This window comes from Falco cherrug, chromosome 1, assembly GCF_023634085.1.
Source record: "Falco cherrug isolate bFalChe1 chromosome 1, bFalChe1.pri, whole genome shotgun sequence".
NCBI classification, from domain to species: domain Eukaryota; kingdom Metazoa; phylum Chordata; class Aves; order Falconiformes; family Falconidae; genus Falco; species Falco cherrug.
Window position 1 is genome coordinate 101,541,426 of NC_073697.1, and position 14,685 is coordinate 101,556,110.

A 14,685-nucleotide genomic window follows, 5' to 3' on the forward strand; every position below is an offset into this window, starting at 1 on the left:
GGCACCGGGGCGCTCGAGCGCGGAGAGGCCCGCTTCGGGCCGGGGCTGGGCCGGGCCCCGCAGAGCCCTGCCCGGCCGGGGCCCCAGCGGCCTCGCAACCCGCCCCCGGCCTCGCAACCCGCCCCCGGCCCCGCGCCGGTCCCGGCCCCGCGGGGGAGCGCCCCGCCGCGCAAGAGCGAGTCCCGGGGCAGGACAGCAGTTGTAAGCGGCAGGCGCGCAGACCAATCAGCACAGGGCGATGGCAAGGGGGCGTGACCACGGGGCTGAGGCGGGCGGTGCCGAGAGGGCTCTCCCTGAAGGCGGGGCTCTGTCGGAGGGGCGGGAGCTGGCGTTGAGTAACGTCCGGTTGGACCAGTGAGCTTGGCGGCAGTCACATGAGCGGGCCGCCGGAGCCGGCTCGGGGCTGGACATTCCCGGGGCTTCCCCTTAAGCGGCAGCGGGGCCGGCAAATGAAAATTAAGAGGGGGGACCGCGGGCGGAGCCACAGCTGCGGAGGCAGTGCCGGTGGGGCGTGCCCACGCGTGAGTGGCCGGTGGGCGAGCCAATGGCGCGGGGCCCGGCCAGCGGAGGCGCCGGAGCGGAGCGCTGGCGAGGGCGCGGCGGGGCCGGAGCGGCGGCGGGAGCGGCGGGGCCATGGACCGTGTGAGCAGCTCCATGAAGCAGGTGTCCAACCCGCTGCCCAAGGTGTTGAGTCGGCGGGCGGGCGGCGGTGGCCTGGAGGCGGAGCGGGAGAGCTTCGAGCGTGCCCAGGTACGGGGCGGGCCGCGGGGCGGGGCGGCCGTGCGTGGTGCCGACTGAGGGGCAGGGGCTGTGGGGCGGGGCCGGAAGGCGGCGCCTGCCAGGTAGCTGGAGTCGGCCCAGGCGGGCGAGGCTGGCCCGCGTGGATTCATCCAGGTGGGCGTAGCTTGTCCGAATGGGCGGGATCATCCCAGGTGAACCACGGGGGGCGGGGCTTACCAGAGTGGGCGGGGGCAGCGCAGGTGAGCGGAGTTGGCTCAAGTGGGCGGGCCTGCGCCAGGTGGGCGGAGATTGATGTGCGGCCCCGCCCACCCGGGGATGGATGGTCCCGCCCAGGAGAGCCCCCTCCCTCCCCCCCCCCCCCCCCCCCCCCCCGCGGCGGGCCAGGGGTTGCCATGGCGAGCCCCGGTGGGACGCCGCTGCTGGGCCCCGGCACGCTGCCCCCCTCCTGTCGCAGCCGGGGCTGCTGGCAGGGGTCTGGGGGCTCCATCCTGCATCCCCAGGGCACGACCCCCTCTGCCTCCGTCCCCCGCAGGGGACACGGCGCTGTGCCCCCGCGGGGCCAGCTCGGGCGGGGCGCGGGGCTCCCGGGAAGGGGCAGCCCCGCGGGGAACCGGGCACGTTTTGCTCCCCACGGCACCCACAGTGCGTGGATGGGCCCTTCCCCTCTCCCCTCGCTCTGAGCCGTCCCTCGGGGTCCTGCATCGCCGGGACGCAGGGGAGGGTGGGGGCCGGGCTGGGGGGGGCAGCGGGGGTGCTTTCAGGGAAGAGGCTGGCGATCTGGGGAAGGGGCAGCGGGGGGGGCGGCTGCAGGGGGGGTGAAGAGGCGGGGGCGGCTGCAGGAGGGGCTGGGGACCCCTCGCCCCTGCCCCCTGCCCTGCCGCGGGGGGGGAGGGGCGGTCGGCGGCTGCGGGCAGGACCTGGGTGAGACCCGGGTGGGAACGGCACGTGGTGGCGGCTCGGTAATGGGAGTAAAACCGAGGGTCGGCGCTGAGGTGCCCTTACAGCAGAGAGACCCACCGGGCTGTGGCTGGATGCAGCGGCAGCGCCGCGCCTCCCCCGGCCGAGCCACCTCCAGTCACTTACGGCACCAAAGGGGGAACCAGGACGGGTTCGCTCGGGCAATCGCCGGCCTGCTCCGTGTCACCAAACATCCCCCTGGGACCCTCGGAGCTCCCCCGGCCCCCCGAGAGCTGCTGCTCTCCAGAAGGGCAGAGCTGGGGGGCCTGGCTGGCGCAGGGGCACCCACGGCACCCAGCACCCCGGCAGCGTGTGGCCCCATCGTACTGGCTGCGTTTCACCTTCCATGCTGATCAGCAAATGGCAGAGGATGGGTTTTAGGAGCTCGGTCCCTGCCTGGCTTTTCGTTCTTTTCTGTTCAGCTCTGCGCAGTTTCCTTCCTCACTTCTTTTTTTTTTTTTTTCCCTCATTATTTTTCATAACTTTGCAGTTTAGGGAACTTGCCAGGCACCCCTCAGATCTTCCACACATTGGTCATCCAGTTTTTACCAAACTTCTTCTTTCTAAGGTTTTTTAATAGAAACTTTGTGAGTTGGCGGGTTTTGGAGATTGGGGGTTGGGGTTTTTTTTGAAAGTGACTTTTCTTAAGAAAAGTTTAGTCTGTTAGGTGGGTTTTAAAGTTAAGATCTTACCCGTGTTTCTGCGTGTAAAGGCTCATTCCCTCCTTGCCTCCGAACCTGCCTGGCTCGTGACAGCAGCACACTCACCAGGAAGACTATTCTGGGCTAAGAGAGCCCAAACAGGCAGAAAATGGGTCAAAACTGGCCTTTAGTGAGCCTGAATAACACCTTGGGTTTGGCACCACCCTATTCCTGTGGTCTGAGACTCAGCTTGACAAACGAGAGCACCCTATGAAGCGCTGGTGGTGGTGGGACACCCTGGTAGTGGGGAGATGTGGTGGCAGGTAGCTGTCATGGTGGTGGGACGTTCTGATGATTGGATGCTTTTATGGTGGTGAAACATTCTGATGGTTGGATGCTTTTATGGTGGTGGGACATTCTGGTGGTTGGATGCTCTTACAGTGGTGGGACATTCTGGTAGAAGGACACTTGCATGGTGGTGGGAGGCTCTGGTGGTGGGAGGCTTTCGTGGCATCACATTGCACATCAGCTCTGCCCTGACAAAGTCCATCTGTTGGCCTGGGGACAAATGGGAATGAATATCCCAGTGGCCTCTTTTCTTCTCCCATGGTTGGTCAGGCATCTCGGTTTTCCTGGTGATGCAAATTGAGAAATCTGAGGACATGCTGAAACATGGTGTCGCTGCCGTTGTGCTGCTGCGCGTCCTTGCTGCCTGCTGGGCAGGAGCTGCTCAGTGAGAACCATGGAGATCAGGCCCTCTGGTCCGGACACACACCCAAGGGCTCCCCTTTTACCACCAATGCTGACGGTTTGCACAGGAAGTTGAGCAACAGGAGCACCAGATCATGCAGTTCTGTCCCGCAGATGCATGGCTGTACAGGGCGCAGCGTTGCCGGGCAGGGGACCAGTGTGCAATGACTGTCTCCCTTTTGCTGGTGTTCCACTTGCTGTCATTCACCTCTGCTCATCACCTCAACCTTGGTAGAATAAATCTTTGGACAGAGCAAAGGTCATCAAGGGAGGAGAAAAACCACCAAAAGTGCAAATTCTGCCGTATATTGAGGTAAATGTTGGTTTATCTGAGTGTGACGTGCATCCCCTGCAAGTTCTCCTGGTTGTATTGAGGAGCATGTCCTGGAGTCAGAGCTCTGCAGTGAAGGTCCGAAGACCTCCTCTTTTAGGTTGGTGCATTGGGATCTTCCCTCCTTGGGTCTCCCTCCCCTTCTCACTGCAGTAGCCCACAGCAGACATCCTTGTGCCATGATGGTGCCAAGGAGTGAGTTTCATTCTGTGCTGTGGCTGGGCTGACAAAGACCAGATGTTCAGCAGCTGGATGAGCCAAGGTCTTGAGGGTGAAAATGGAGTCAGAAGGATGCAGAACTTCTGTGGGGCACAGAGGGTGCACGCCAGGGTGAAATGCTGGGCTGTGTTCCTTCTTCACTTGTGTTTTGGACTGCCGTGGGGAATTTCCCATTGTTCCCAGCAGGGACATGACCAGTGAGGGCAGTTGCAGGCAGAACTGCAGACTGACGGAGGTGGTGCATGGCATCCCCAAGCACCAGCTGGCCCCTGGAAAGCCGAAGGTGTGGGAAGGTCTCCTTCATGACCCAGTGTGATTCTGCTCAGCTGTGCCTACACCAGCCCCTTCCCTCTTTTGGGAAACCAAACACTGGAGAGGGGCAAAGGTGCTCAGAAAGTGAAGGTGGGGGAAGCGTTCTTGAAGTCCCAGCACCATGTGTGCTGCGCTCCAGGCCTTATTCCTGCCCCTGTGGGCAGAAGGAAAGCAGTACACTGTGATTGCATGTTGTCTTCTGGGCTGCAGAGACAACAGAACTCTGCCGTATTTCCCCCCGTCCCCATTGTGGAGAGGGACAGAAGTTTTGTGCTGGTCCCCCCCGAGCTCACATCTGCTGGGGATTCGTGCCAGGAGATGTGGTGCCGCCTGGTACCGAAGTCACGTGCCCATCAGGGTCCCTGTGCACTTGTCCACTGGGGACAGTCCTGAGGCTGATCCATCCTGATAGTGGTGAGTGTCGGGGGAAGACCCTTCTTGTTTAAAATTCCTCCAGAAAATCTAAAAACCTTGTGCTTTATCTTCTTTGACTGCAGGTTTTTTTCTGAGAAAGTCACCAAGTAGCAAAGAGAAACGTGGTCCTCTTGGGTCACCCACGACCGCCACTTTCTCTTGCATGTTTGCTTGCTGGGTTCTTAGGACTGTGCATTGCTGCTGGACCAGCAGTAAACGCAATTTGTGAGTCAGAAATTACCCTGGAAAGGCATATTTGCCACAGTGATTGCTGATCTGTCTGCATCACTGCTGCTATCATAAGGGGTCCCTGATGTGGTGCGGTAGGGTGTCAAACTCTGCAGCTCAGGGTTTCCCTGCAGGGAGATGAAGCATCCTGAATGCAGGTGATGCCACATCTCCTTAGAAAGGTTTTTAAGGTCCCAAGCATCCATGAGCCACTCCACCACCATCTCGGAGGGGCTGCAAAGCTCTTTTCCTTCCTGCTCTGCTGCTGGGGGAGCCCCCTCAAAGACCAGGTATGTAGAGACACTGCAGAAGAAGGAGAAAAATGTATCGGGCACAGTGATGTCAAATGAAACGGGCTTTTTGTTTCCCTCCCCCAGTGTTGGTTAGTAAATCCTTTCAATGTGGGAACCAAATGTTTTCACAACAAAACACAGGTTGAAAGCAGCTTTGTGCCCATCCTGGTCCTTGCAATGGGCTGTGCCACCTTCGGGCATCATTGCAGCCCAACTGCCACCATTAATGCAATTAATCCCTTTCCCCCATCATTTACATAACTGGGAATATGTCACTGTATCTGCCAGCCATAGCAGCCCTGTTGTTTTCAGACCAGACCTGGCTTGGTATGACTTGCAGTCACAGAGGAAATACCATTTTACTACTGAAAAAAACAATTTTTGTGGTTCAGATGCTGCAGCCGCCGGCAGCTTTGCCAAGAACTTCAGTTCTTACACAGGAAATGAGGCTCCTTTCAAAGCACCAGAGTGGGGCTATATATATAGCCTCTCTGAAAAGATATTTAAAGAAACATATTGACACTAGCAAGAACAGGAAAAAATAGCTCCTGGCTGCAGGGAGCGAGGGCTGAAGGCAGCTGAGCCCATCCTGGGGGAGTAGGTGATACAGGGGATTGATTCACAGCTCTTTCATCTCCAGTAAAATGAGCTTTGCGCTGCGTGAACCCCCATGCTTTCGGACTCCTGTCTTTTGATAGGAATTAGAGGTGCTCGGGATTGAATACAGCTTCAGCAGCAAAGAAATGAGTCATCTCATCTCTTTTCAGCAAGTCCCTCTTAGGAACTTATTTCTGTCCCCAGGGAAAGAAAATAGTTTGCCTTTTACCAGATTAAGGGCTGCTTTTCTCTTTAGTGCAATATGGGATTGGGTTGGGTTTTTTTTTTTTTAATATGCAGGAATAACTGTGGTTTTTAATGGGGTGATGGACTCCAGAAGTGGCTGAGCCTCAGAAGGCCAAATAGGTTTGGTGCTGCAAGTGGGGGTGACTTCTGCCACTGAGTCCAGGGGGCTGCTGCAGGTGGGACCATGATGGTTTTGGACCCCCAAGTGACAAGGGGGGACCTTGCCCCAAATCACATCAGAGGCTGAGCAGGGAGGCAGGGATGCTGGGGGACGTTGCTGCCCAAGAACCTCTTGCCCCTTGCTCAGCATGTGCTGCCCTGATGGTTTCAAAAGGTTCTTTAAAATCTGATCTTTGAAATACAGCTGAGCATGAACAATGTGAGCCAGGTGGTGTCATTAAGTTGGCTCTGCAGTGAGGAGAGGGCTCCCACCAAGGGTGTCTTGTACTAAGGAGTGCAGGGGCTCTTGCCCTCTGAAATTCAGCTTGGTTAACTCCATCCTTCTGCAAAGCTGGGGAGAAGTAGCCAGCCAGGCAGATTATTTTTACCAAATTCCCCATCAGGGTACTGTGGACTGAGTGTGGTCCCCTCCAGCAGCACCGGCAGTGACCCCTGAGCCCAGGGAAAATGGTGGGGAAGGGCAGGTAGGATGTGGGCACCTGTCGTGAGGAGGGAGTGGCTCATCCCAGCTCTGCTCTTCCAGGGAAAAAAACCTCTGGACAGACCAAAGTGAACAGGCTGAAGCTGCAGGAGGGACAATTTTGGCTGGAGATTGAGAAACCAAGGGTGGGGAGAAGGTGCCCATTGCAGCTCCCAGCACATCATCCCACGGGTGCAGCGCGGGGCCAGGCTGAGCGTTGCCTGCTCCGGCACCATCCGGCACACAGGCACTGGGGCTGGAGCACCCGAATGCTGTGCCCGTGCTCATCCCATCGCCCACCTCCAGCTCTGTAACTCACTCACTGTTGTGGCTGGTGGAGTGGAACGGCTGCCCCAGCCTCTGTGCAGGTCCTGAGCTTGGCAGACGCTCAGCTTCTCGGGTGCGTGTATTTCTGAGCCTGAAGCTGGATGTATTTGTGGCTGAAAGCAGGCAAGAACAGGCGTAGCGGTTTAGAGCCAGAGGTCGCCATGTCTTTGCAGACTTGTTCTTGCACAAACCTGACATTTTTGTTTGGTTTTATTATTATTATTATTATTTTAATTTAATTTTTTAAATTAAATTTTAAAAATTAAATTTAAAAAATTAAGAATATCAATAGTTACATTTGAAGAAACATCCTCCGCACACAGCAGGCAGTGCTGGGCAGGCTCGTGAGGCTCAGCCCCGGTGGGCTGGGTGCTGGCGCTGGGTGCTGGCTGCAGAGAACTGACTCAAAACCTCCCTGTTCTGAAGGGATTTGGCCCCTCTGCCCTGGGGTGGCCCGTACCGGGGCAGGGGGCTGGCAGCTGGGGGGTTGCACAACAGCACGAGGGCTGGAGGAAGGGCCAGGTCTCAGCCCTGATCTCTGCCACCAGCTTGGCTGATTTATTTTGCACAGTCACCAAGTCAGAAAACTTGCCGGGGACAGGCTGTTCCCGGCTGACAGCAGCCACCAGCAGCGCAGCCTGTGCTTTAGCCCGGACGTGCGAGTCCTGGCCCACGGCTGGCTAATTACACATTGTGGGCTGGCTAATTACGCATTGTGTGCTGTTCCGGGCTAATCACGCACAGGGTAAATGGTCCTTGGTCCACATGTGAAAGGTGAAGTTACTTGCTTAAAGGCGTATACAGACATTTAATATTTTGTCATGGACAAATATTTGTGTGTCCAACACAAACTCAGAGTGGTGTGGGTTGGAAGGGACCTTCAGAGATCATCCAGTCCATCCCCCTGCCATGGGCATCTCCCACCAGACCAGGGTGCTCCAAGCCCCATCCCACCTGGCCCTGAACCCTGCCAGGGATGGATGTGGAACTGTTGGAGCAGGTCCAGAGGAGGCCACAAAAATGATCAGAGGGCTGGAGCACTTCTCCTGTGAGGACAGGCTGAGAGTTGAGATTGTGCAGCCAGGAGAAGAGATGGCTCTGGGCAGACCTTGGAGCAGCCTTTCAAAACTTAAAGGGGGCTTATAAGATGGGGGCAGGCTTTTAGGTAGAGTCTGTTGTGATGGGACAAGGGGGAATGATTTTAAAGTAAAAGAGGGGAGATGCAGACTAGATATATGGAAGAAATTTTTTACAATGGGGGTGCTGAGGCACAGGCACAGGTTGCCCAGAGAAGCTGTGGGTGCCACATCCCCAGGAACTCAAGACCAGGTAGGAGGGGGCTCTGAGCAACCTGCTCTGGTGGGAGATGCCCCTGCCCATGGCAGGGGGATTGGACTAGGTGACCTTTCAAGGTCCCCTCCAGCCCAAACTATTCTATGATTCCATGGGAGATACACAGCTTCTCTGAGCAACCTGTGCCAGTATCTCACCACCCTCATCATAAAACAGTTCTTCCTTATGTCCAGCCTAACCTATGTCCAGCCACAATCAGCTTGAAACTCCCTCTTAGCTCACAGAGCTTCCTTTTGTAACTGCAGAATTTCAGTCCCTTCCTTGGTGGGACATTTCTGCAGCTTGACAAGTCTCACGCTCATGGAGAGCATCTCATGTGGGCTGGTCGTGGTTGGCGTTGTACCACGAGGGTGGGCTTAGCCTTGGGGCTGCTGCAGGGCACAACCCTGGCCATAGCTTCCAACGTCTTCAGGCCAGCACAGAGGTGCTCCCAGGTGGCCCCAGTGCCCACCGCAGGCTTTGAGGTGGGGACGTCCATCAGCTGTGTCTTGGAGCCTGTGCCTTGCTGCAGGACTTTGTGCTCTCTCACTGATCCCTTCTTGCCCTGCCTTAGCCCACTGTGCCCGTGTGGTGCTCGGACAAGCAGATGCCATTGTGTTCTCTGTTTCCACCAACGCAAAGAGCATCAGCGCGGTGGCTGCAAAAGTTGTGTTACTGGGAAGTCAGGTAGCTGTAGAGCTCATTCAGCTTTATTCAGCTCATAGGGAGGCTACCTGGCTTTTTTTATGGCTTGGTCATAAAACTCCAGTTGTGAGGTTGGCTTGAGTTGCCCAGATCTGTCATACTTGAGTCTTGAGGTGGAGAAGACTCTTTGTCACTTGGCTGTTGAGCAAACTAACAAAACTCTGCCTGTGCCCCTCCCATCTGGGTTTTTGGTCCTGCTGCCCCAAATGCTGCATCAAAGGCTGTTGGCAGCTGGTTTCTGTTCCCTGGGGGGTCCCCGTGGTCCGGCATTCACTGCCCGGCTTTCTACCATTTCACTGCTTTGTGACCCAATTCCTGCATGGCACAGTGCAGCCCCTCAGCCACCACCGCTGTGCTGCCGGAGCTGAGGCGGCAGGCCAGGTGTGCCACCAGGGAAGGCACGTTAAATATTTACAATGCAGAAAAAAAGTGAGTTGCAGCAAACAAAGGGACCCTTTGGGAGAGAAGGCTTCTCTCGCCAGAGCAAGGCTGGAAACTTGCAGCTGATTGTTACCATTTGTCTCTTTTATTCCATGCAAGCAGCTCGGCAGTCTCTAGAGAGTGCATGGCATCACTTTTTATTTTAATTAGCAGATGCTGGCTGGAAAATAGTGGTTTCCAGTCATTGTGTTGACATGCAAGTAAGCAAGAATACAGGGTTTCATAGGTGCAAATGGTGTTGTAAGGTGCTTGTGCCAGAACATCAGAGTCACCCAGGGACTGGTCCCTTCTCCTGAGAGCCCAGAAAGGAGGTGATGGCATGAGTGCTGAGACCTCACCAGTAGACCTCACAGACCTAGTGATGTATGTCCTGAGATACAGCTCCCACCAGGCAGCGTTCCTGCAGGATAAGGCATCTGGGCGCAGGAGGGCTCTGGGTATGGTTACAAAGAGTCATTTGCTCTCCTGCACAAGCGAGATGTGGCCCGCAGCTCCCCAGCCTGCTGCTGGTGGAGGGCCCTGTTCATCCAGGTGCGGAATAAATGCAATCTCTGCCATCCACTGACTTAACACTCATCAGCATTTCTGCATCTTGGGGGGCTCGGCAGCAGGTTACACTGGTGCTGTGGACATCGTGGTTGTCCCTTTCCTCCTGAGCCATGGTTACTGTGTGCACCAAGTGTGCCGTCTTCAGGTTGCTCCTTGTGGGCCACCCAGTCCAGCTCTACAACCCTCAGAACTGCTCACAACAGAAGTCCCACACCACTAGTTAGTGTTATGCAAAGATTTTCCAAGGTCTTAAGGCAATGCTGAAGTGGAGACAGAGGAAGACTTTGACGACTTCTGGGTTGAAGAAGTCAATGTAGACTAGGAATGGCCGTACCAAAGAGATGGCTTCTTTGGCACTGAATAAGTCACTGAAGTTGTTGAAGAAGCTATCTGTGCTGGTGGAGCCGTTCCTAGTTTGGGACCTGGTGGAGACCTTGTGTTTTCCCTGCCAGAAAGGTTTTGTGCAGTTCACAAAACAGATGGGAAGGAAATGTTCTGATAGAGACAGCGAGGTCTGGCTGCTTCCACGGAGGTACATACTTGTCTGGAGAGGGCAAAGGCAAAGTGTTTCTGAGTTTCCTCAGTTTTATGGTCTCATTCTGTACCTGGAACTTGCATGGTCTGGACTGTCCTGCTGGGATGCATGGAGTGGGTGTCAGGTGAGGCTGTTAAGCCGTGCAAGAGCCAGCCTGGGGAGCGGGGAGCTGCATTTCAGCATGGCTCTTTCCTCCCCATGGTCCTGGGGGACACTTCATGCCCTGTCTCTGCTTACTGTGGTACCTGCCACAGGTGTTGGTAGATGTACCTGTGCCTCCACCCAAGCACAGAGCATCTGGTTGCTGCAGGGACCCAGGCTTGTGTTGGGGAGGGTCATGCACAGCGTGGCATGAAGGTGGACCTTTACCTCCTGTCCTCGTGCAGGAGGGGTGAGAGGTGGCGGGATGACTTGGGACACAGCACAACCAACATTTTGGTGGGTGGGATCCAGCCTGGAGTTTCTGCCATGCCCCACAGCTCTTTGTGGGCACCTTGAAGGGTGATATTAGCTGAGGAGCTGGGTTGAGCAAGACCATCTCCTGGCTTCACTCATCTCCTGGTGAGATGCTCTTGGCCTCAACAAGAGGACACACTCCTCTCTTGTTTGTCTTCCTGGCTACTGCAGTCCCACTCCAGCTCTTTTTATAGTACAGAAAGAAGTGCCTTGAGTTTCTGAGTCGTCTGGGAGGCCAAGCACACAGGGAGGAGTCGCAGCTAGAAATAGGGCTGCTCACTGCTTATGCATTCCAGTTTTATTATTTTTTTAGCTATGTCCAAGTTTGAAGAGTCCCACTGCCGCAAGCACTGAGCTGGGAACCATGTCCTGCATTTTTTCCACTCGGATTGAGTCTTCCTTCTCCTTTGCCTTATTCCCAGTGCCCTCACACCAGCTGTTGAGCCTCTACGAGATGGCTTTCCCAGGGAATGAGGTCTCTCAACCCTGCCTGTATTTTCTGTAACCCCCAGATTTCACACCTTGGCATGGCTGGTTTGGCAGAAGAGCTCCCTGTGTACCGGCAGCATTGGCCAAAGCTGCAGAAATTAATAATGCCTGGGGGGTGGATGACCGAATCAGGTATTTGCTAAAGCTGCTGGGTGGTGAGTGAAGAGCTCGGACAAAATGTTCAGTGATTTCTGCCCACTAGGAGGGAAGCGAAGCTTCGTCTGCTGCACAGACAAAATAAACAAGAGCAAAAAGGAGAGGACAATTTGTTTGACAAAATCTGTGGTTTTCAGCCCCATAAAATGAGCTGGGATTTTAGCTGTAGTGCAAAGCCAAGGGGCTGGCGCAGGCTCCATGGGCATCCCAGCGGGTCTGCTCCTCTCTCCCATGGGAGTGGGGAATAATTAACTATATCACCTCTAGACTTCGCTATTAATCCCTTAATACTTGGATACCATTTTAGGGCATGCCATGGCTGCAGTCTTCCCCTCTGAGAGTTTTTATCACACAGGCACTGGTTTGGGTCCCTGCTGCCACTTGTCTGCTGGCCTCCGTGGTGCCATGCGTGTGCAAGCATTATTCAGGCAGCTGGGCTGCATCAGCCAAGACAGGCTGACACAACACCGGTGCCTGCTGGGAGTGGGACACACTGGGGAAAAATTCATCTGAGGTCAAATCTGAACCGATCCCTTCCTCTGATCAGCCATCGTGTGGAAACAGCAATTAACCAAACTGTCCCTGTTACACCTTTTATGATTGTCCTCCCTTTTCTGCTGCCTTGACTAGCTCTGGGAACAATTGCTTTCTAGTTATCCAGCTTCACTCTCCATCAGCAGAAAAAAGAGATTTTGCATATCCTGGAAATGCTAAGAACTGCAGATTCCTATCAGAGCGGATGAAGTCTGTCAGCTCCTTTCTTCTGATGATAAGCAAATTTTGGGTATCTGATCCCAGCACCTCCAAGGGACTGTTTCTTTCCAGCTTGCAACCAGAAGTGGTGTGTTTACTGCTCGGTGAAATAACCAGCGGACGTTGTCGTTGTGAGCAGTGTGCGTAGCCATGGTGAAAGCTGCTTCTTCTTATCCTAGGTATTTCCATTTTTTCCAGCCCTAGAGGGCAAGTAGGACTGATGCTCAGCTCCTTCTGCGTCCCTGCCCCACGTAATGGCTGCAGCAGTGATTCCGGGGCTGTCCCTGCAGCCTGGATGCTCCTGTATGTGATGTCTGCTCCTCACCTGCATTTTTTTCTCCTGGTCCTGGTGTTCAGCTGCAATATGCTCTTCTCGCAGGTAGCAGCATTGTGCAGATTCTCACTAGTTGTCACCATGCAGATTTCTGTTTCTCTGTGCCTCACCGGTGAGCGCTTGGGTACGGCACCGAGCACTGGCCGTGGCAGCTGGGCTGTGTTCAGGCCTCTCTGGGTTGTTTATGATAGTATCAGTCAGTAGATTTCTAGCACAGTATTTATCCAGAAATGTAAAAAAAATTGCCCTGATTCCCTGAATGCCATGGGAACATGGAGGATTTTCTACAGACAAGCACTGGGTGCGGCTCCTGTGGTCCTCGGGCAGGTGCCTCACTCAGCCGTCCACCTTCACCCAGACCAGTCTTATTCCTGTGGCGTTTGTGTCCAGGAGGCTGGCTGTCACCCACCGGCTTTCACAGGAGCCCTTGTCCCCATGTCACACCAGTCACACGGGAGCCCTTGTCCCTGCGTCACGCCAGCCAGCTCTGTCACCTTCCAACCTGCATGTTCCTTGGAGGAGGGTGCCCCAGGGCGGCGAGGACCACGGTCCCCTGTGTTGGGCTGGCCTGGCAGTGTCTGACGACTGCCGAACTGCTGAAAAAGAATGAAATTGGGTGTGTTTAGTAGGATGTTTGATTTTGAGTACTTGGAAAACTTCAGGACTTCGCTGCACCAGCCGGACCCTTTATTGCCATCTCTGGGAGAACAGGACTGAGCTGCTGCATGTGGCTCATCTGCTGGTGGGAGCGCTGCATCATGGATGGGGGGTGACCGTGACCGGCGGTTGGGGTGAGGTGCCTGCTTGCACTTCAGCTCCAGCTCAGCTGTCAGTGCATAACCAGGAGCACACAATTTGTTTCTTGGAGCTGATGCCTCATCGTGTTGGCGTCCTGTGTGCCCCTCTGCCAGCGATACATGCCCAGCGCCGTCGGGCAGCAGTAGTATTGTGTACACTACGGATGCTGTGATTTGCTTTCGAGAGCAGAGATTTCCCTCTCAGATTATATCCTCTGATTTCCTGAAACAACAGAGAGATACTGGGCCCACCCTTCCCTCTGCCCTGTTTAATTCTGGCCGGGGCATCCTCAGGGTGCAGAGCAGCTTCCCTGCCTCCTGTCCTGCACCCGGCCGGGGCTGTGCTGCCGCCTTTGTAGCCCCGGTAGTGCTGGGGACAAGCGCTGCATCCCCCTGAACCCCATCCTGCTGCGGAGGAGGCATCATCCTGCTGGTGAGGTTGCAGGAGGCCAGGACCGGGGTGCTGGGTGCCGCTTGCCCATGAGTCAGGCCCGTGTCTCAGTGGAGTCACACGTGGGTGAGCCACGGGGCACCAGTGGCTCCCAGCGCAGGGGCATCTCCTGCTGCCACCGGTGAGGCTCCCAATGGAGCTGCCTCTCGCAGTCTTGCCCCAACCAAGTGCCTGTCATCCATCTTCCCCGTCCTGCCAGGAGGCACGGTTGTGTTTTCCACACCCAGAGCTAGGTTTACACTCTCGGTTCCTCTCCAGCCACGGTGCTGCGGCTGGCAGGAGCAGGACAGCGCAACCCTTTCTTCTTGGGCTGGGTAAGCCAAAGGGTGTGTTGGCACACACCCCAGCCAGCAGTGTTTGTTTTCAAACAAGGAAAATGAGTAAAAACTAATGTTTAGATCTCGGGAAGGGATCTCACAGCCTGCGATTCTCCCGTTGGTACGCGTCAGACAGGCAGCAGTAACAAACACATGAAGCAGTTTCCTTTATAGGCTGGGAGTTTTTTCCACCTCGGGCTCCACCCTGTGTCCCAGCGGAGATCCCTGCTCAGCTTTGCCTGCTCCCCAGGCGCCTTCCACACCCCACGAGCAGGCAGCGTGCCAGATGCTCAGAGCCCAGCAAAGTCACGGATCTCCCTGCGGGGAGCATCACCTGCAGTGGGGAGCGTCCACAGGCACAGGAGAGGTGTCAAACATGGGGAGCGTGGCCTGCTGGTACTCTTAAAAGAGCTTTAAAAAGCTTTGTAAAAAATTTTTTTAAAATTAAAAATTTTAAAAATAAAAGTTCTAAGATTTTTAACATTTTAAAACATTTTAAAATAAAAAAGATTTTTAAAACAAAAATTTTAAAATTTCCTTTTTAAAAAACAAGGAAAGCTTGCACTCACGTACCAGAACAGGACTGGCTTATTTTCCAATTATACATCCATCAGAGACTGTTTCTTGTACCTCCTCAGTCCCATCCTGTTCTGCACGAGGAGCGGGCGCCCATC

General features: G+C 55.3%; 1 protein-coding gene across 2 annotated transcripts in view; it reads left to right on the forward strand.

Moving 5' to 3' along the window:
* Positions 1-540: 540 nt before the first annotated feature.
* The window catches only part of HIP1 (huntingtin interacting protein 1), a 49,017-nt gene continuing 34,872 nt past the window's right edge, over positions 541-14,685 (forward strand). Inside the window, exon 1 of one of the 2 annotated variants that reach the window (XM_055718781.1) lies at positions 541-750. In XM_055718781.1, coding sequence (XP_055574756.1) covers positions 634-750 — 117 coding nt within the window. In that variant the 5' untranslated portion in view covers positions 541-633. The remainder of the gene's footprint in view (positions 751-14,685) is intronic. The other variant, XM_055718773.1, reaches the window with a different exon arrangement.